The sequence below is a fragment of the Phalacrocorax carbo genome, chromosome 8 (genome assembly GCF_963921805.1).
Source record: "Phalacrocorax carbo chromosome 8, bPhaCar2.1, whole genome shotgun sequence".
In the NCBI taxonomy this organism is placed as follows: domain Eukaryota; kingdom Metazoa; phylum Chordata; class Aves; order Suliformes; family Phalacrocoracidae; genus Phalacrocorax; species Phalacrocorax carbo.
Window position 1 is genome coordinate 22,661,942 of NC_087520.1, and position 20,683 is coordinate 22,682,624.

At 54.4% G+C, this 20,683-nt stretch overlaps 3 protein-coding genes across 7 annotated transcripts in view; 2 read left to right on the forward strand and 1 right to left on the reverse strand.

Moving 5' to 3' along the window:
- Positions 1–326: 326 nt before the first annotated feature.
- On the forward strand, positions 327–2,636 carry PRSS54 (serine protease 54). Its single transcript, XM_064458170.1, has 4 exons — positions 327–408; positions 917–1,061; positions 1,257–1,485; positions 2,412–2,636. Exons 1-4 carry the CDS (start codon positions 327–329, stop codon positions 2,634–2,636), a joined length of 681 nt encoding a protein of 226 aa, XP_064314240.1.
- Positions 2,637–3,229: 593 nt separating this feature from the next.
- On the reverse strand, positions 3,230–11,014 carry CFAP263 (cilia and flagella associated protein 263). Of its 2 annotated transcripts, XM_064459050.1 has the most exons (9): positions 10,935–11,014; positions 10,326–10,452; positions 8,797–8,958; positions 7,587–7,742; positions 7,096–7,176; positions 6,382–6,537; positions 5,645–5,752; positions 4,958–5,113; positions 3,230–3,439 (listed from the first exon to the last, which is right to left on the reverse strand). In XM_064459050.1, exons 1-9 carry the CDS (start codon positions 10,997–10,999, stop codon positions 3,377–3,379), a joined length of 1,074 nt encoding a protein of 357 aa, XP_064315120.1. In that variant the 5' UTR covers positions 11,000–11,014; the 3' UTR covers positions 3,230–3,376. The 2 variants fall into 2 exon arrangements, with proteins under 2 accessions (XP_064315120.1, XP_064315121.1); XM_064459051.1 differs by lacking the exon at positions 10,935–11,014 and having other exon boundaries at positions 10,285–10,371.
- A 5,458-nt stretch (positions 11,015–16,472) lies between these two features.
- The window catches only part of CSNK2A2 (casein kinase 2 alpha 2), a 28,158-nt gene continuing 23,947 nt past the window's right edge, over positions 16,473–20,683 (forward strand). For 3 of the 4 annotated variants that reach the window (XM_064459053.1, XM_064459054.1, XM_064459055.1), the window contains exons 1-2: positions 16,473–16,713; positions 16,969–17,080. In XM_064459053.1, coding sequence (XP_064315123.1) covers positions 16,610–16,713; positions 16,969–17,080 — 216 coding nt within the window. In that variant the 5' untranslated portion in view covers positions 16,473–16,609. The remainder of the gene's footprint in view (positions 16,714–16,968; positions 17,081–20,683) is intronic. The other variant, XM_064459052.1, reaches the window with a different exon arrangement.

Genomic DNA, 20,683 nt, shown 5'->3' on the forward strand with positions numbered 1-20,683 from the left:
CTGCTGCCCTTGCTTCTGCCTGCAAGTGGGACCAGGGTGGGCAGAGACCCCAGTGGGTGCACAGAAAGGAACCTCCTGGGCAGGACAGTCTGTACCAGGGAGAAACCATCCAGCAGTGCCCAGGGCAGGAGGAGCTATGCCTGAGGGATCCTTTCTGTGCAGGCAGACGTGCTGCAGGAGCCTCCAACAGCTTTCACCACTGTGCAGGAATGAAGGCAGGGTCCTTCACGCCGCCACAGCGATGGTGAGCTCACAGAGCAGCTTGTGCCCACATCCTGCTACCTGGGCACCGCGGCAGCATTGGGGTGCCAAGCAGGGGGGGCAGCATGGGGTCGACAGGGTACTGGCAGGGGCATGATGGAGCAGGCAAAGCGCAGCAGGATGAGGCCCATGAAAAGAGGGTGGGAAGTGAGAAGCTGGGAATGGGCCTATCAGGTCTCCCTGTGTTCCTGCCCACTGCCAGGGTGGTTGGGACCTGCAGCACCCACATACCAGGGCAAGGAACCAGCCCAGCATGCTCAGCATGGGCACACCAAGTCCCTCCAGGCTAGCTGCCAGCTGGCACCCAGCATGCCATCTCTCCCTCTCCCCGCAGGCAGGCAGAGAAGGGGGACCCTGGCTCCCAACCCCAGCTCTTTGCCAGGCTGGGGCAGTGCAAAGCCACATGCTACTGTGTCTTTGTGCTGCCCCAGCATCAGGTGAGAGAGGTGGCATGATCTGACCCTCATGCACCGCACACCATACCACCGGCTTGGCCCTGTGGGTGAGCAAGCCTGGGTGACACTGGCATCAGTCCCAGGCAAGGTCAAAGCTCAGGACAGCCACAGAAAGGGGCAAAGGGGATTCAGAGGAAGAGGAGGGCTGCAGGAGAGCATAGGGCCAGGTGCACCCAGCGATGTGCCCCGTTTCCCTGCAGCCTGCGGGATCCAGGCCAGCCTGTGCCCCTGGAGATTAGTGCAGAAGTTTGTGGCACTGCAGGACACGCAGCACAACCTCCTGGTCTTTGGCTCCATCCTGAACAAGCACTGGATCCTCAGTGCCGCATACAGCCTGCAGAGCAGGTCTGTGCCCTGTGAGGGGCCCTGTGTCACCCTGGGCAAGGTTTGGGAATCAGCAGGGAATGACACCCCCTCCCCGTGCTCAGGAGAGTCTTGTCGCTGCCCAGCAGCTGGGCGAGCATCCCGCAGTCAGAGCAGGGGCGGGTAGTTTGTCCAGGCTTTTCCTTGCACCCAGTCCCCTCCATCCACCCTCTGCAGACAGCAGGTGCTGGCCATGGTTGGACTGAGCACCATGAAGAGGCAATGGGAGGACCAGCCCCAGTATTCAATCAGCTCTGTCATCCCCCTCAAGGTCTTTGATGAGGTGACACTCTACAACAACATTGGTCTGCTCAGGACAGCTGCCCCACTGGAGTTCAGCAGTGTCTTTCAGCCCATCTGCTTCCCCCACGGGAGCCTCTCTGCCTTGGACCTCATGAACTGCTGGGTCTTGGGCTGGATCCATCCCACCGCAGGTAACCCCTAGCTCCTGCAGCTCCCTCCCACCAACAGCCCCCATGGGTGGAAGGGGAATAGGGCTTGTCCGGGGAGGAAGAAGCACCCACTGGTCACCCAGGGGCTGCACAGAGCCACAGGCTGACAGTGGTCCCTCAGCCAGGCAGGGGAAAGTGCTGTGGCGACTTCCTGAGGATGCTCTCCATGGTGGACGTGAATCCCTGCCCGCTGAAAAGGATCACTGCAACGGCATGCTGCAGCCACCGGGACACCAACGAAGTAGCAGGCTGTTTGGTAATCGACACAGAGCACCAACCCAGACCAGGCAGACATTTAGCCAAACCGCCTCCTCCCCATTCTGCTCATCTCCGACTCCAGGCTGGGAGAGTAGCCAAAACACTGGTTGGGCTTCTTCTGCTCAGTTCTTACAGGAAAAGATCCCTTCCGTGCAGCTTGTAAATAGCAGGCATGGGAGACTGTCTGAACATGTAACACCCACCTCTGCATGAGCTGCAGGGTGACCGTCTCCCTGCAGGCCTGCGGGAACTGCTTCTGGTCCCTGGACCTCTCCCACTGCCGGGGCCTCTGGGGTTTTTGACATTGCCAGGGTCCAAGGTGCTTGGGAGGCAAAACCCAGAGGGGTTCCTTGTGGTACATACCAAAGGATCATGGGGCTGAGCTGATGAGGGCATGGGCAGCCACAGGGAGCGATGCCAATCACTTCATCTGGGGCACGCAGTGATATCATCAGCCCAAAGGCAGCCAGCCCCCTGAATCAGCGGTGCTTTGCTGCCAGTGATGATAAAGGACCAAACTGTTGTGATCTGCCCTCCTCTCACCCCGTGAAGTCCACAGCCACCAAGTGACGGCAGGAGGGATACTGCTGAGACACAACCCTGCCTTTTTTCCTCTCAAAAGGGTGATGCTGGCAACCCTGTCATGTGCCAGATTAGTGGGCCTGAGAAATGGGTCCTGAAAGGCGTTCTCAGTGAGGGTGGCATGAGATGCTACGGACCATTCCTGTACACCCCAGTGTCCTACTACAGCGACTGGATCTTGGCCACCTCCGAGAGGACAGGACCTCCTGCATTCCCCACACTAGTCAGGGCACAAGCTGATCCACAGGCTCCACCCGAAGACTAGGAAGAGGCTTCCAGATCAGCAGTGAGGATATTTCAGAAAGTTGGTTTCAATCCCAAGAAGGGAAAGACAGACCTGAACTCATCTGAGGCTGGGCCGTCTGAGATGATGTATAACTCCTGCAGTGGGAAAAAGTTTCCTGTCTCCAAGGGACACTTACACCTGCCCCAGGTGCTTGGGGAAGGGGTAGCTGCTCCCTTCTTGTTGTTTTGTCTCTTTAGGTAAAAGAAGTATCCTTCTGCGTGGTTCATGCATGCCATGTTGGAATGGTTTGCCCTATATGCTTACACTGCTCAGCTCTCTTTAATTGTCAGCGCATGCTTGGAGATGTTAAACTCTCACATCTCCCAGGGAATCCCCTCTGGTTCCTCCTGCATGAAGTGGTCATCAGGGCTTGTCCAGAGAGAAAGGACAGTTCCTTTAAGTATGTCAGATTTGATCACCGGAGAATAACTGCTTGTGGTGGTGGAGGGAGGGGGGAGCACCCAGAGCAGAGCTGGCTGACCTAGCAGGGCCTGTGGAGGGGCCAGGCAGCAGAACCTGGTGGAAGCCAGCACATGCTGGGACAGACCAAAGAGATGGTCTCACAACAGAGCCATGGGTTTCTTTATTATTTCATGCAGAAGTGGTTTCATCTCACTGCAGCTTGCAGGGTGCTATATTTACCCGCTTGACAGCAAACTTCCCCACAGGGCTGGCTCCTTCTGCAGCTTCCACTGCCTGCTCTGCAGCATGAGGTAAGCCTAGTGCTGGTTACCAGACATCTTGACCTGATTCCAGGCTCTGCAGTAGCTTTGCAAGGACATCTACAAGAGGAGAAAGGAGAAGGCCTTAATATGTTCAGACAGCAGTGATATGTTGTGGAGAAAGCTGCAAGGCTGGAATCTAGGCCTGAGCTGCTATATTGCTTGCCTCTTCATCCCCCACTGCTCCCACCTGAAATCAGTGCTCACTGTGGCATGCTGAGGAGAGCTCCTTCAGGTCTACACCAGCTTTGGTTTCTCTCCTGCATGCCACAGGAAGCCTAGAGACCCCATGCAACAGCACCATATAGAAACCTACAGCCCCTTGCACGGCAGCAGGGGTGTTGGACACACCCTGCCACAGAGGAGCTGGCAAAGAAAACAGGTTTATAGCCTCACTCTTACCCCAGGGACAACTACACATTGATTCTTTAGCCCCTTGAGCCTTGCTGCTCTCCACCTCCCAGAGGCTGGCAGGACTCTGGGCACTGCTGCATAGACAGCATGCAAGCCAGAGCCTAGGTCTCCCAGTCAAGAGGATCAGCTGGGTGAGAAGAAACCTGCTTGCACAAGAGAGGCCTGCAGGCAGGCTGCCCACCAGCTCTGGGATAGCCACAGCTGGACCCCTATTTCTGAACCCATTCGGCCAATGGGTCAAGCCCAAATCAACACAGTTCTGACCTCTGAGAAAGACGGGACCACATAAGCCCTGGCCATTGCAGACTGGGGCACTGTGGGGCTAAGTGCTGGACAGGCACAAGCCTAGAGCCTTCCCCACCCCAGCCACAGGTAAGCCCGTCTCCACTCACAGACAAGCAGGGTGTCAAGGTACAGGGCCACACTATCCACCCCATCCAATGCAGCCACTTCTCTCCCTGCACTACTGTGCAGACAGACATCCTGCATAGGGCAGGGATAGAGACATGTCCTGCTGCTTCCAGGCTTTTACTATGCTCCTCTGTGTTCTCTCTCCATCTCCTCCCAGGCTGCAGGAGTTAGGGCAGGAAGAGAATCAAAGGTATTCTTGCAACTTTGCCATGAACTCACATTTGGATCTTGGCTAGCCTTTCCTTATCAGGGAATAGTCAAGATACAAATGAGTAAGAAATGTCTGAGGTCATCAAAGAGGACTATAAACACTGGGGAGCCATCAAGGGTGCTAGAAAAGGCCAGTGCAGGTTACATACGCAGAGCCAGAAATATATCAGGCTGCCATACATCGTCTTCTCCTTACACACACAACAGGTTTCAGTATAGCAACAGCCTGATGGTACTTCCTGTCAAATTACAGGCTGTGTCCCTGCCTTGTCTTCCCCTCTGAGCTCAGTCATTAAAATTCAGCCTCCCTCCATGGGGTAGGGAGTAATCACTGCTCCATAAACAGGAAGAGCTTCCAGCTCTGCCAGGCACCAGTGAAACCACCATGAGAGAACTCTCGCACAACTTCCTGGTGGGTCAGGAGCAAGCACTCCAGTCCCCAGGGTGGCTGCAGGTGGGCAGGCACAGATGTAGCTCCACCAGGACCCAGCACCCGGGTGGTACATGTCTGGGCCCCTGCACACCCAGCCTGGTCTCGCTTACCTCAGCAACCGCCACCTTCCTCTCCCAAGCCTTGAGTCTGTTTTCGAGGTCAGTAACAGCTGTCTTCTTCTGCACATAACTCAGCACAGGGGGGATGCTGTAGTCTGACAGCTGCTTCTGCAGCTGCCGATTCACACTCTCAGCTTCAGCTCGTTGCTGCCAGAGGAATAGGGACAGAGGGCCAGGAGATCCCAGGGAAATGTCCCTCTGCCAGCTGGTGGCCAGTCCCCCAGGAAAGCAGGCAGGCGGGATAAATTAAACCCCCGGCACTGCAGGGGAGCAGTGGTATGCATCCACTGGTCCCTCCACCCCTGCCAGGAAGCACTGTTAGGGAGCCCCTTCAACGTGCTTCCCAAAGCTGGCGGAGGGGGACATACCCCAGACTGGTATGAGAGTGGTAACACTTCTCCCTGAGGAGGACATTGCTGATTAAAAGTTGAAGGAAACAGCATTTCAGGAAGCCAGTGGCAGGTCCTTGTGGAGCCAGGGCCAAAATCCACAGTATGGCCTGTTCTGCACACCTGCCCGTGTTCACTGGCACTGGAGAAATCCCAGATCTTGTTCAGACCCGGAAAGGCACATTGCTGGGCCTCACATGGGCATCTGTATCCAACATACCACAAAAAGTACCTGAAAAGGTACTTGTGTACCAAGTGAAGTCTCAGGGTCTCTCAGTCTCTCTCTTACCTCCTCCACCAGGGCAGCTTCTCTTTCAATTTTCTCCAGCAGCTCCTTCCTCTGGGAGATGTCTTTCATCAAAGATGTGGATGTTTCCATGGCGTCCTGCAGCTTCCTCTGGAAAATGAGAGCAGGACAGCATTAGCGGGCACAAGAGCAGCTCCCAGCCACCTTCAAAGCCACCCCTCTACTCCTCCAGCTTGGTCTCAGCTGGTGGTGTGGGAGGTCTGCTCCCAAGGGAGCTCTGTGCACCGCTCATCCCTTGTAGAATGCAGCATCATGCACTGGGCATGCAACTACTGCTTCGTTACATCCTCTGGGTCACACTGTAGCACAGCCCATGGCACAGCAGCTCAGGTTTAGGACTGACCCAGACTGACATGGGCAGAGACTTGGAGTGACAGCTGCAGCTCATGACATCTTTTCAAATGTCACAGGTTATGTAAAAAATGTGTTTTCCTGTGCAAGTCAGCACAAAAGCTCTTTCGTACTGGAATCTTCCCCTGGGCTGTAAAATTACCATGCTGCAAAGTGTGAACTCCATCATCAGGCTGCAGCCAAACACAAATGAGGGCATCGCTGCTCTTGGTGTGTGGGGCAAACCTCCCGACCAAACTGCTAAGTCAGTGGGAAGGCACAGATGTGTTCGGCATCCTCTGACTGAGAAAGGGAAAGATGCAAGAGCTCATGTGCGACCCTCTGAAACAGAAGAAAGGCAGAACAAAGGTGCTGGGAGGTTCACTCACTCTATAGAAGTTGAGGACTTGGATAGTCTTCCCTGAGGTAATTTTTAGCTGCAGCAGCTCCTCGTTCTTCTCAGCAATCTTCTCCTGGTACTGGGCATTTCTAACCTGCATCTGCTGCAAACGGACCTCATGGAACGTCTCTCCGATCTGCTCCTTCTGCAAACCCCAAGGAAGCAGAGCTGTAGGTTGCTGATCAAAGCTGCATCCCAAGTAAGAGAGCTTTGCTCTGTGGGGAAAGCAGACCTAAAGAACACAGTCTTCAGCCTGGCTGCAAACCTGGGGCTTGGGGAGAAATGCAAGACACAGCATGCCACTAAGCCTGTGCTCTGTGTCGTAGCTTAAAGGGTCCGTGCAGTGCAGACAGGTCCCCTCTGGCAAGGGTCCTGCCATGCCAGCAGCAGCCAGTCCCCAGGGAACTGCTCTGAACCACCATACATCTTTTCCAGGGCACAAAGGGCACAAAGAGATGCGCCAGCTTCCACTCTGTGAGACTTCTGGTCTCATCCCATGCATGCAGACATGTGCCAGGTCTGAACCTGGGCAGTGACAATGCCCTTTGACAAAGGCAGCAAAGCCAGGAGCAAAGGGGAAGGGGAGGGGGAGGAGGACCATGCATCCCTACACAGAGTGGGCCCTGCATCTGCGCTGGGCTGTACTCCTTTCATTCTTCAAGGGGACATCTAGTCCCTGCTTCTCCTCAACTGGTGCACGCACCTGCCTGAGCTGCTGCTGCAGCTTCTTCTTGTAACACTTGAGCAAATAATTTTTTAAGCACAACTTCTCTCTCAGCAGATCCTAAAGAAAAAAAGCAGATTATAGTGGAACAGCAGAAGAGAAAGAACACCCAGACCCCACTCCTTATGGTGCGTTTCTGGTTCATCTTATCCGCACTGCAGCCTTCACTTCTGGCTTTGAAAGGAGCCCAGTGAGAAATGCTGCTCAGCATCACCCTGCCCCGAACATTGGGGCATGGCTGTGCACTTCCCCAGGCTCTGCTAAGAGTCCCGCATCATCTGTGCTCACAGCTGTGCTGTAGCTCAGCAGCCTGAGGAGCACCTCAGCTTGTCACCCACTGACAAGTGCGACAAGGGCTATCCAAAGAGACTTGCTAAGACAGCCTGAAAACGTGGGAACTAGGATTTTTCCCTAACCAACATACTTGTCAGAGGACAGACTGGCCTCAAAATTTGCCTTGATGCACTGACCCTCTGGCGGTTCTTCTTCTCCATGTATCTCAGCAGCTTCTCAGAAGCTATGATACTCCCTTTCTTGCTGGAGGTGGTGCTGATGATGTCTTTCTCAAAGTCACTGATGGCTTTCTTAATATCAGCCCACCAAACATCTGCTTCTTCTATGACTGCCTGTAGAAATAAAGCCACATAACAGTTAATACATGTTAACTTCCCTTATTCAAACAGCTTTGGGAACAGAAACACTGGAAAGCACCAGGCATGCTCTCTGCTGGTGTTACTAGCATTTCTCCTGTGGGATCACTGAGTTTCACCCTGTGCAGCTTGGGGCACATGGCACAGGCTCACACAGCACTGCTACTTCATTGACTCAAAAAGAACAAGAAAAAAAATATCTCATGTGCCTGAACTCCAACATCTGTCACTCCGTCCTGACCTACAAACATTGCCAGTCTGACTAAGCCAACACAAGTCAAAAAATTACCACCCCTTGTTTACTGCATATGTCCTGCGGCCACACCAGAGGAACAGGCTGCCTGCTTCTCCTCTTCTGGCCACTGCAAAGCAGCAACAGTGGTCTAAACCAAATGCAGAGGTCTCTCCTCCAAAAGCTCCTGAGCATTTTGGATAGGAGGAGGTCTTGGCAGCCAGCACAGGGCAGGCAGAGATGGTCATAGAGCCACAACAATCTGCAGTAGGAAAGCAGTCTCAGAGGCTTGGAGCATGCTCTGAAGAAATCCCAAAGACAGTGAAAAGGCAGACCCCAGAGAGGATTGCATAGAGCCCAGCCAATCAGAAAGTTTCTGGGTGCTGCAAGAATGAAAAATATGGCTGGCACAAAGGGCGCACGTTCAAGAAGCTAACAAAAAGGAGATTTTTCTTTCAAGTGTTGACTTCATCTCATACAGCAGATCTCAGCTTCTCTACATAAAAAACTTCCTCTCATCTGTATTATTATTAGTTCCTGCCCTAATAAGATCAATCTTTAGAGACTGGGCACCTCTGACCTCTGTCAGTATACTTGCCTTCAAGAAAGGAATGAGGTGAAAGGACAGTTCAAGGTCCTACTTTCAACTCAGGACCACCCACAGCAATGCTCTGCTATGAACAGCCCTCACCAAGCAAGTCTGTTTCATTGCCTGAAGGATGGCACATTGAAAGAGGTGCAAAAAGTAACAAGACTGATTGACAACTTGGTGATTGTAAGGGTCCTGGAGAGCCATACCTCAAGGTTCTGCAAAGTCTGCTTTGAGTCCTCCTTCATTCTCTGAATCTCATTCTTCATCTCAGTCAGCTCCCGCTCAGCTAGCTCACATTTCTGCTCCACTATCAGGCCTACAAAATAGTCCGTCGCACCATGCAACTTGGATTTGTACCTGCCACGCATCTGCAACAACCAAGGAACAATGCAGGTGCCATTAGAAAGCCAGCACCGGCCAACTGTTGCTGCATTTTCCTGTATTCAGAAAGAAAATCTCAGTGGTCACATTAGCAGGATTCCAGTTTACAGCAAGGACAAGGAGGCCTCTCCAGACCAGAGGTAGCTCAGGACCACACCTGGGCTGACCCCATCTGTCCTCTCATCCACCCACAAAACCCTCCTACGCAAGCACTTTCAGTTCAGTTCAACAGGCAAATCCAGGGCTAGAGGTTAAAGCCAATGTGACAGCTTCATGTGGGCAGGTAAACCACCTCTTTGGAGCAAAGATGCTAATTGTTGTGTAGGACAGGTGTGATCTACCACTGCCTGGGTCAGATGCCCTGAAGAGCTGAGCTTACTGCAGCACGGGCAGGCTGGAGTATGCTCTCCAAAGAACTGACACCACTCAGAAGCAATTCTCAGTGCCACAGGGACAACAGCAAGGCAGGCACTTCTTTGCAGAGAGCAAGCGCCCACCTGGCCAAAGGCAAAGTTTCTAAGGGCTCAGTTTGGGACTAACCAGAAAGTGGCTACTTTGGACGCAGGCAGGCACTACAACCCAGTGTAGGATGGTGGCTGAAAGGAGCTCCATCACAAAGGGTCTAGAGCTTCTCTTCACTCTGTCTCTGGTGAAAAGGCAACGTTCAGACCAGGAGCTAAAAATCTGCTCCCAAAAACCTGTTCATGGCTCCATCAAGAAGGAAGAGAGCAACGTGTACTCAGAGGAGATACCCATGCATGGATGCACGCAGGTCTGAGCCCACGTGAACTTCCCCAGGAGAGAAAAGATGAGCAAAGCATCCCATCACAGACCTGGCATAGCCTTAGGCAAGTCTCCTCCTTTCTCAGCACCAGCCTCCCTATTTGTTTAACTTCTACTTCAAATTATGCTGCACAGGGGTTACCTCATACCAGTTCTCCCCACCACTTGCTTTTTGGGAGGACATAGCGCTGTCATGCAGGGAACAGAGAGCATCAGCTGGAGGAGGAGAAAGGAGAAGGTAGCCTGGCCTTTATACTGAGTGCAGGAACGGCAACGCAGCCCAAATTCTTACACCTACAAAACCAGCAGCACCTTTTTGCAGTCAGGTGTCTAGGTTAAGGGCTCATCACTGTGAAGTCCAAGTGCAAAGGGTTGTTGTGGGACTTTCTTCACCACATTTCAAAATGGGGAGTTTGCCTACTGACCTCCTGTCAGTTGAGTGCTGAGATGGGAGGTCAGGGTGACTGCAGAGGGAGGAAGGGTCATGGCTCTGTGCCATAAGGCAGCAGCCAGACCTGAAAACCCAGTACCTGGTAGCTGCACAGCTGCTGCCCTGGCTCCGGAGCAGTACCTGCGTCAGCACCAGTGGGGCGTCATGCGTCTCAGAGAGCAGCTGGAGAGACAGGCTGCACGGCTCCATCTTACGGTACCACTTCTCAAACATTTCCACCTCAGTTTGGAGCAGGGCATTGGCATCGCTGTGAGGAGGAGGGGGTCAGGCTGAGCTCTGGGCTGAGCTAAACACCACGTTGGGGAGTGCCTGAGCCAAAACAGGCAACTGCAGGGCACAGCGGCCAACCCGAAAGGGCTGGCAGGACCCAAGGTCACCCCAGCCAGGGCACAGGGGCTTGGCCAGACCCGCTCCTTCGAGGACCTGAAGCAGCCAGCAGAGACAGGGGTCTGGGGCAGGAAAGCGGGCAGCCTGGCTCCAGACCCTGACCCCGGTGAGGTGGCACCCGTGGCCCAGCTGGACCACCAGGGCCTCCGGAGATGGTGCCCAGCACGGGGCCAGCGGGGCACCCTGCCCGGCCTGGCCCTGCCCTGCCCTGCCCGACCCGGCCTGGCTCGCGGCCCTGTCGGGGGTTGACGCCCAGCGCGCCCCCAGGCCCAGCCCGGCTCCTGCCGGTCCCAGCAGGGCCCCGCAGCCCGAGGACCCCCGTCCCCGCCCAGCCGCCGGTACCGAGCCTCCCGCAGCCGCGCCCGGAGTTGCGGCAGCGGCAGCACCGCCAGGCCCCGCTCCGCCATCGCCGTCTCCTGGCAACGGCGGCGGCAGCGCGCACTGCCGGCGGGGCGACGGGAGGGGCGGGGCGACGGGAGGGGCGGGGCGACGGGAGGGGCGGGGCGACGGGAGGGGCGGGGCGACGGGAGGGGGACGCGGGAGACGGAGGGTTACGGAGGGACTGGGGGGGACGTGGGAACGCAGGGACACACGGAGGGACACGGGAGGAGGACGGGGGGACACGGGAGGAGGGCGCAGGGTACAGGGGCAACACGCGGACACGGGTGGCCACGGGACGTAAGGACATGCGACATGGGACATGGGGGGGACACAGGCCCAGGGGTAACGGGGGGGGACATGGGATGCAGGCCCACACGGGATGTGGGACATGGGTATGGGATCACACAGCGACAGGGGGCATGGGGGAACATGGGCACAGGGACGGAGTCACGGGGACATGGAGGCACGGGAACAGGAGGTATGGGGGGAAACAGGGCATGGGGACACAGTTTGACATTGGGCATGGGGCACAGGTCATGGGGGGATGGGGAATGAAGGGACACGGGACATGTGGGCACACAGGGACAGGAGGCATGGGGGGACACAACGACACATGGACACACACATACATGCATACGCACATGCACACACACACACACACTGACATGTGGTCTCAGACATGCAGCTCAGGCCCTGCTTCCTCACCCATGTGGGGGTCCCTGGGTGACCCTGCAGGCTTCCAGGGTAGGGGAACAGTGCTGCTGGAAGGGTGTGGGAGGAGGCAGCCTCCCCCCACGACACAGCCAGACCCTGTCTCAGGGGCTGCAGCTCAGAGTGGGGGTCCCTGAGCCCTCAGCGAGGCACCTGTGGTGCAAACACATCCGTGGGGTGCTGGCCAGAGTGATACAGAGGGGTGTGAAGCTGTAGGGACAACTCCCCCAGGGGTGTCCTGGGGTGCGCGTCACTCCCACTCCTGCGGTACCTACTCCCAGAAGCTTTGGGTTCGGTGCTGCCTCCTGGCTCCTCCTCGCCAGACATGAGCCTCCAGAGGGGTGCAGGCAAATGCTGGACCCCAGCTCACATTCGGTGTGTACCAGCACCACAGCAAGGGTTTCCCTGCCTGTGACACTGCAATCTTCCTCCTACAGGCTCTGCTTTTCATGGTCTGGCTGTAAAAACGGGGCGAATGGTAGCACCAGTCCTGAAGGCAGCTGCCCCCACAGGCATGCCTCATTTTAGGAGATTTGTGAGGGTGTGGAACATTGTTTCTAAGTGTCCCTTTGCTGGATTCAGACCATGGCACAGCGATGTGCTCTGACTTTTGTGTGCTGGATGTTCAGGACCAACAGCAGTGGTTGGCCGGTCTGTTTAAACATGCATCTCTCCCCCGGAAATTGATGATGTGGCCGATGATGCATCTCCACAGCTTTTCTGGGATGAGGGATGCAAGTCAACCTATTTATATGAACAGGAGAAAAATCAATGCCCTGGCAATGCCAGTTCTATTTCTGGCCAGAACATGTCAAAACTCATCTTCAAAATGTATTCTGAGTCATAACCTCATCCAATCCACTGGAGGAACCACACTTCCTGGCCTTGTCAGGTGCAGGGATGAACACCCCTTGTTGCAGGATCTTCATCACATCCAGAACTTGGTGCCAGATATCAAGCATTTTGAGATGAGGAGGAGGGGACAGCACATATGTGACTCATCCGGGAGGACCTCTTTGTATGCTGGGTGGGATAGCAATCCCATTAAAAAGCTTAGCATAGGGTCATGAATTAAAACCTGTGTTAAAAGCAGTGCTTGTGTGAGCTGGCTGATTAAGACAGCAGAGATAACACCAGACTGCTGGTCCCTGCACTGGCCCACATTTTGTGATGCTCCAACCTGAGACAGCCAGTCTTTCATCATTCAATAGGATGGGGAGAGGCAGCTGAGTGACCCAGGGGAGCCATGATGGGATGGCAGGCAGGGATGGCATCTCTGGAGGGTCCAGCAAGGTTGTGCCGCAGGTTTTGCAGCTGCAGGAACATGGGGTGCAAATTTTTAGAAGTTTATAGCTCTGTCCAGCTGCACAAAGCTTTTCAGAGGTCAGGAGGAGACTCAGCACATCTCTGCCAGAAGATTTGTCCCTTGTCAAACACCAGGCTCCAGAGCTCTGAAGTACATTCAGGACAAGATCTTCAGGTGTTTTTAATGGCCAAAAACATATTTTCCCTGACTTAGCTCTGGGAAACAGCTGGACCCTTCAGGCCAGGTTTGAAAATAGTAGTAATAATAATAATAAAACCAGCTCACTAACATTTCAGAGAAAGTAGGTAAGGCTTGGCAAACTTCCCCGTAAACATAAACAGGGCTTTTTGTTGTAGGAAGCACCAGGCAGCATCAAACCAACAGGCAGCTGGAGGAACTAGCAGCACACTGGCTGGCTTTCCTGCCAGAACTCAGCCTGGCAAGCAGGTTCGGTAGCCTGCCTGTGTCCTGCTGGAAAGCGCCAAGGAAGATGTCGCCGGTGATGAAACTGCTGACAACCTGGCATGCTCCACTGAGAAAATAATCCTTCAGAATAATTTTAGCCAACTCGACGTTTGAACACCTATGCCCTAAGAGCAGCATCCTGTGGAATGTAAATCTCCCCTTTAATGCAAGATTTTACCCTGGTCCCATGCCAAATTTCCTGGGAGAGGTGAATGTCTCAGCTGTGTAGCAATGCAGCTCTAGCCCTCTCACACTGTGAAAAAGCCATACACACATACCGGCATCATGGCACCACTTTAAACTGCTGACTCAATGCCTTTGCATATACTGTCATAAATTCTAGTTTATGCAAGGGCTGACTGCTTTGCTTATGCATTTCTGCATCTCCTCCAGGTCCTAGGAGATGACACTCATTTTTGCTCTGTGGTCCTGATAGGAAGAGGCTGGTGAGCTGGACTCTGGACACAGCAGACTTCCCTAAGGACAGCTGATTTTCATCTCGCTTTGCTAAGACAGGTTTAGCAGGAGTGGGTGTTGAGCTTGCATTTTCTCTACAGTGCCAAGTGCCCTGGCAGAGTGAGCATTTTGAACACATCCTCCTTGTTTTCCAAAGATCCTGTGAAAGTCTTGCCTGGACTGCATTCAGTCAGGACCCAAAGTATAAAATTATAAAGTCTTGTTGGGTTTTCTCATCATTCAGTCTCAGGCCTCTGGGAAGCTCACTGGGGTTTGCAGCGCACAGTTGACTCCATGTGCTTATCTTTCCAGCGATACTTTCCTTAGGTTTCCTCAAAACCTCAAAGCCCAGCACTCGCATCAGCTTTAGCCCTGTGAATAAAGGACCCTGTGGATCCTTTTCCTTTCTTAGCACCCAAAGGAAAAGATGATCATCTCTCTATGTAACTCCATCAGGGAGAGCAGCCTAAGGCTTATCTCCTCTGCTTACCAAGTGCTGCTTTTCCCATTAATAGCAATGCCAAGAAGTGCAAAATCTACACGCAGTTTGAAGGCTCCAACCTCACCTTGGTTTTGACTTGAAAGTGCATGCCTACGGAAAAGGAAGGACAGTGGTGGCCCTGTGACCTGACGGCTGGAAAGGGTCCTCAGCAGCCAGCATGAAACAGCCTAGAGCCAAGTCTGATTTCCAGCTGAGCCTAAGCTGGCATTTGGAGATCAGCCAGGAGCAGCACCAGAGTAAAACCAAGCAACCTGTGTCCTGAGCTCTGCTCATGGGCTGGTGGCTGGTGCTGAGACTTGGCTGCACCTGGCTGGTGTGGGCCTGGGGAAGGGCTGGAGTTGGCAGCTCCTGAGACTCACAAGGCACTGGGAGGTGGGGGCGTGAGGCAGGTTGAAATCTGGCCCAGAGGGTGGTGGTTAGTGACACAAAGTCTAGCTGAAGGCCAGTCACTAGCGGTGCACCCTGGGGGTCAATACTAGGTCCAGTCCTGTTGGGAAGCAGCTTTGCTGAAAAGGACCTGGGGGTCCCAGTGGACACCAAGCTGAACATCAGCCAGCAATGTGGCCTTGCTTCAAAGAAGGTAAATGGTCTCCTGGGCTCTGCATTGCCAATCCAATCATCTTCATTCATGATCTGACTGATGGGGCAGGGCGCATCCTCAGCAGGTTTGCAGGTGACACGAAACTGGGAGGAGTGGCTGATACTCCAGAAGGTCATGCTGCCATCCAGAGGGACCAGGACAGGCTGAAGAAATGGGCTGGCAGGAACCTCCTGAAGTTCTCCTGAATGAGGAAACATGCAAAGCCCTGCCCCTAGGGAGGAATAACCCCAAGGCACCAATATACACTGGGGGTCACCCAGCTGGGAAGCAGCTTGGCTGAAAAGGACCTGAGGGTCTTGGTGGACACCAAGCTGAACATAAGCAGCAAAGAAGACTAATGGTATCCTGTGCTGCATTAGGCAAAATACTGCCAGGAGGTGGAGGGAGGGGGTCGTTGCTCTCAGCTCAGCAACGGGGGGGCCACCCCTGGGGTGCTGTGTCCAGTGCTGGGCTCCTCAGTACAAGAGAGACAGGGTCATACCTGGGAGACCCAGCAAAGGGGCATGAAGATGAACGACGGACTGGAGGGAGGGTGCAAAGAAGAGGGAGCCAGGCTCTTAGTGGTGCCCAGTGCCAGGACCAGAGGCGATGGGCACAAACTAAAACCCAGCAGGTTCCCTCTGAACACCAGGAGACACTTTTTCACTGTGAGGGTGACCAAGCACTGGTACAGGTTGCCCAGGGAGACTGTGGGGTCTCCATCCTTGGAGGTATTCAGAAACTGTCTGGACATGGTCCTGGGCAGCTGGCTCTGGGCAGTCCTTCCGGAGCAGCAGGGTTAGACCAGATGACCTCCAGAGGTGCCTCACCTTGACCAGTTCATGGTTCTATGAAATCCTTCCAGAGGAACATGGAGCCTTTTCTCCAACCAAGGTCCCACCTTGGGGGTGACAAGAGGTGATGGGGTGACAGGGAGTAACAAGGAACTGTGACAGGGGCTGTGGCAGGTAATGATGGGGGTGATGGTCTAACAGGGGACTGACCAAGACTGGGACAGGACCAAGGTGGGGTGACAGGGGTGGCAGGGTCTGAAATAGGGTGTGAGGGGGTGATGAGAGTGGCAGGGTGTGGCAGGGTGTGGCAAAGCCGTGAGGAGTTTGGTTGGGTGACAGGGGATGGAAAGGGTTTGGGTGACGGGGCCGTGGCAGGTGACACGAGGTGGGCTGAGGAGAGGCGACGGGGCCTTGACGGGTGAGCGGCGGTTGCGATGGCGGGGAGGGGGACGTGACGAGGCGTGACGGCAGCCGCCCGGCCAGCTGGCGCCGAGGGGGCGGACCTCCGCGCCGCCAGGGGGCGCTGCGCGGCTGGGGGCTGGGCGGCGGCGGCGGGGGCGCCTTTTCCGGGTTGGCTGCGAGGCGCTTGGGGCCGGCCCAGGCTGAAGCCGCCGGCACCGGGCCTGGGCCTCGGCACGCTCCGCGCGGGCCCCGCGCCCGCCGCCCCCGGGCCGGCCCCGCCCCGCCCTGCCCCGCTCCGGCCTGGCCCTGCCGCCGCCGCCCGTTGCCGCCGCCCTCCTGCGCGCCGCGCCCCGCCTCGCCGGTCTCCCGCACCGGCCCCGCGCCCTCCTCCTCCTCCTGCAGCCGCCGCCCGGCGCCGCCATGCCCGGCCCGGCCGCCGGCAGCCGGGCGCGGGTGTACGCCGAGGTGAACAGCCTGAGGAGCCGCGAGTACTGGGACTACGAGGCGCACGTCCCGAGCTGGGGGTAAACCGCCCCGCGGGGACCCCCCCCCAACCCCTCCGTTCCCCGGGCCGCCGGCGGCCTCGCACCCTCCTGCGGGCTTCAGCCCACGGGGAGGGCTCCCTGTCCCCGTCCCCCCACCCTGTTTTGGGGTGTCCCCGGGGGGACTTCGGGCGGCTGGGGGGGGGGGCTGGGAGAGGGCCCCCACCCGCCCTGTTGCCCTGTCAGTTATCCGCTCCCCCGCTTCCTCCTCCTCCTTTCTCCTCTTGGTGCCCGCAGCAATCAGGACGACTACCAGCTGGTTCGCAAGCTGGGGCGAGGGAAGTACAGCGAGGTCTTCGAGGCCATCAACATTACCAACAACGAGAGGGTTGTCGTGAAGATTCTCAAGGTGAGTGTCCCGTTGATGGTGTCAGGGCTTGCAGCAGCTGGCAGCGAGGGGAAGAGGAGCTGTGTTGGCAGGGCCAAAGGACTGTTGCATCTTCTTCTTCACCCCAAAACCCATGTTTTCTCCCTAAGGACATTGGGATGGTAGGTTTTGAAATGGATTTGGTGTCCCACATGCTGTCGTGATGTTTTGATGTCTCCTGTCCAGCATAACTCTGGGCTGGGAGCTCCTGTGGAGGAGGAGGGCTGTGAGTCTTGACATTTGAATGGTGTTGCATGTGCTGCCTGCGTTTGGTAAATGATATCTGGCAACTCCTGTCTAAAACAGCCCAGGGACTGCCATGTCAACAAGAGTGTGGAGCCCAGAGGGGGGAATCCTTCTGTTAACCTCTAGACAGCTGGCAAGTGGCCTTTTCAGAGCCAGGCTCAGCAGTAAAAAAAGCAGGCAAAATTTTATATTCAGTCCTTTAGAGGATCTTGTGTGGAAAAGAACTTCACCACAGGCAGGCCGAAAACACGTGGAAATTTGAGGAGACTGAAAGAGGCTGTCTGGAGTTTGGCAACATCGGTGACCTGTATTTTAGTGCGTTGGCCCTTGTGGGGTCAGGCCTTGGGCTTCGTGCAGCAGCAGCAGGTTGTAGTTTGGGATTGCTGAATGTAATGCGGGTTAGCCACTGCAGGGCACGCCTTACCGTGTTTGGCGCTGAAGCAGCATGCCTGCAGCAAGCTATGGTAACTCCTAGCAGCAATCTGTGTTGGTGATCTGGGGGTAGACAGGGGTGTTTAAAAAAAAAAAAAAAAAAAAAGAAATGAAAGTTTAGAGTTGGGGTGCTTTTGGTTTTGGCTTGGCTGATGCTTGTGGCTGTCATTTGTTGGATCAGCAACGCTTGTTGCTTGTTCTCCAACAGTACATGGGAGCCAGTGTCTGACCGTGGGTGTTCTAAGAATTTGGGCACATGTTGATCCGTGGCATGCAAGGGGGTCTGAGCTTAATCTGCCCTTGCAGCCTCTCAGACTAGCAGCTACTTAGTACACACATCTCTCTGCAGGGCTGTAGCCTTAAGGCATTTGCTAGATCCACTCAGATAGTGTGGCTAGCTGTCTCATTTTGTCTTTGCTGATATTCCTACTCTATCACTGTGCCTGCTTACCTGGGATGTTCCTTGGCTTCCCAGAGAACTTGTCACTGTTTGTCTGGCCTCCTTTCCTAGGCAAGGTGTGATCTCCTGTCTTCCTCTGGAAGGAGGTGCAGACACCCCTGCTTTGGCTGCGATCAAGGTGGTGCCTAGGAGAGCCCCTGTGGCTGAGCCAGACATTAGGGCAGAGTGGTGAGCCTCATGTGCCCTCACTGAGCTGAGTTCCTCTGGCATGCTGTTTGGGCCTCCCCCTTGTTTGTACGGCTTATGTGGTTTTGGCCTTTTTAAGCAGGGACAGGAGGGAGTTTTTGTTATGATAGAGTAGTCAAAGGTAGCCAGTGCAGAGCTGGGTTTTAATGGCAAGATAGCTTGTGGCTAGGCTGGTGAAACTGCACTTCTGCATGCTGCTCTGGAGCCCTGATGGCCTCTTCAGAACTGCTCTGGTTTGCTGAGACCCTGAGTCTTGTCCCACATAGAAAGGCACCATGAGGCTGAGAAGAGGCTGCAGGGAAAGTCGTCATAATCTTCCTCCTTGCCTCTTCCCAGCCTAAAGAGCCTCTCCTCTGCCTGTGGCAGCAGAACTCTGCCATGTCTATAGGGAGCCTGTCAGCATTGGATTCTAAGTCAGCTGGCGGCAGTCATCTGAGGGCGGCTGGGTGCTCCTTCTCCTTGGGGCCTGAATGTGTTGTCTTAATGCCCTGCGAGCAAGGGACTGGATTGTCCCAGATTTGAAGCGGACGGTGTTGCTACCAGTTCCCCTGGCTCCCCTCACTTGCATTAACATGCAGACAGCATTCATGTGAGTAAGCAAGGAAAAGCAGAAAGTCCAGATAAATAAAGATGAACTTTCTTCTCAGTGGAAAGTGGGTCAGTGAAAAGTGACTTTCAGAGGACCGTGTGGTGTATGTTATGAAAACCTGTGAAGTGTGGTAATAACATCACTCTGATCTGTGGAAAGTGCCTCTGGTTTCCTGTAGCTAGACTCAAACTTAATTGCAAACGTAATTACGTGTATCTACAGTGGAGCCTTAGCAAAGAGGCTGTTCCTCCTAATTCAGGCTGGATCCTGTGAGGTGGGAAATGCAACCAAAAGTCTTCAGGTCTTCTGTGTGGCTGTAGGGGTGGGACAAGGGGGAATGTTGTTGCTGGGCAATGGATGTGGCTGTTTAGCACAGTTGCTCCTTTCTTTTTAAGGTTTTTTGAGAGGAGAATTTATATTATGTGTTAGAGTGATTTTTTTTTTTTTTTTTTTTTTAGCAAGACTTACTGTTTTAATATCTGTGTCTCATGGGAGGTGACTGGTATATCTTCTCAGCCTTGCTCTTTGAAGCAGCTTATCCTTACTGAGTTCAAGTTAGCATGTAGGAAGTACTTCCCCTGCCTTTTTTTTCCTCCCCTTCTTTGGTGTTGTGCTACCTGAACATCTTGTACCCTCCTCCAGAGAGGTCAGGAAATTTTATCACCCTTTCTGTGATGCAGAACTGAGCCACAGAGATTTCCTGTCTGACTTTGGGCAAGTCCCTTAGCCTCAACAGAGCTGACTCTAGAGCATAGGTCCTAGCCTAATACTGCATGAAGGAGATAACTGCTCTTCCTCTTCTGACAGCCACTTGCCTTGTTTGTTTAAGTGCCCTTTGAAGACTTTAGCATTGGACAAGGCCAGGGAGCTAATGGCTCTGATTGGTATCACAGTGCCCCAGGCCTTTTGGGCTTGCATAAAGCAAGATGCCCCATTTCCCTGTCCAGTACCAAACATTGCCTTTCAGTTCTGGTACCCCAAGTACAGGGCCAGGGGTAATCCTGCAGGAAAATGGGATGTGCTCAAGCCACTAGTTGTGGTCATAACACGTGTCAGCAAAGGAGCAGAATTAAGATCATGCAGATGACTATGTTACCATTTCCTGGATCAAGTGCCTTTCTTTGCAGATATGATGCTCTTAATGTCACTTTTTCCAGGAAAATTCTGCAACCCTTTTTTTAAAAGACAAACAAAGCAAGTGGATTGCTTCTCACTCCACTGCAGCAAGACATCAGGATGTGCCATGTAGAACAGTGTGTGCAGAGCAGCAAGGCAGGAGCCCTAATTTGCCACACAGACACCCCCTGCCAAGTGTCCTCCGAAAGCTTTTATCTTGAAAAGTGAGACAGAGGGCAAATTCCCACCTTTTCAACCTGTTCATGGAGCAAAGGTTCAGCAAAAAAAGCTGTGGGGCTGAAGTCATCTTGGTAGATAGTGGAGGACTCTGCACTGTACTGACCTTCCTACCCCTCCTGGGTAGTAGGGCATGGAGTTAGCCAGCAGCTGTGTCTCTGCAGTCTCTAGCTGGTGTAGGAGGCTCTTCTGGGCTTTTTCATCTGGCTGGCCTCAGTACAGCACTGGGCATGCTTCCTGCATGCTTAGGGGAGGGCCAAGCCAGGAAGAGGGAAAGTGTGAACAGGTCCTGGACATGCTTTTGTGTCTTGCTTAAATT

What these genes read in the sequence shown, in the direction of transcription:
- PRSS54 (XM_064458170.1), top strand. Translation starts at nt 327, where the DNA reads ATGGGGTCGACAGGGTACTGGCAGGGGCATGATGGAGCAGGCAAAGCG. An exon ending in CCATGAAAAGAGGGTGGGAA is followed by an intron (nt 409 to 916) that starts GTGAGAAGCTGG and finishes GTTTCCCTGCAG; the next exon opens with CCTGCGGGATCCAGGCCAGC. An exon ending in GCATACAGCCTGCAGAGCAG is followed by an intron (nt 1,062 to 1,256) that starts GTCTGTGCCCTG and finishes CACCCTCTGCAG; the next exon opens with ACAGCAGGTGCTGGCCATGG.
- CFAP263 (XM_064459050.1), bottom strand. Translation starts at nt 10,999, where the DNA reads ATGGCGGAGCGGGGCCTGGCGGTGCTGCCGCTGCCGCAACTCCGGGCG. An exon ending in CCCCACTGGTGCTGACGCAG is followed by an intron (nt 8,959 to 10,325) that starts GTACTGCTCCGG and finishes TGGTTGTTGCAG; the next exon opens with ATGCGTGGCAGGTACAAATC. An exon ending in AGACTTTGCAGAACCTTGAG is followed by an intron (nt 7,743 to 8,796) that starts GTATGGCTCTCC and finishes TTATTTCTACAG; the next exon opens with GCAGTCATAGAAGAAGCAGA.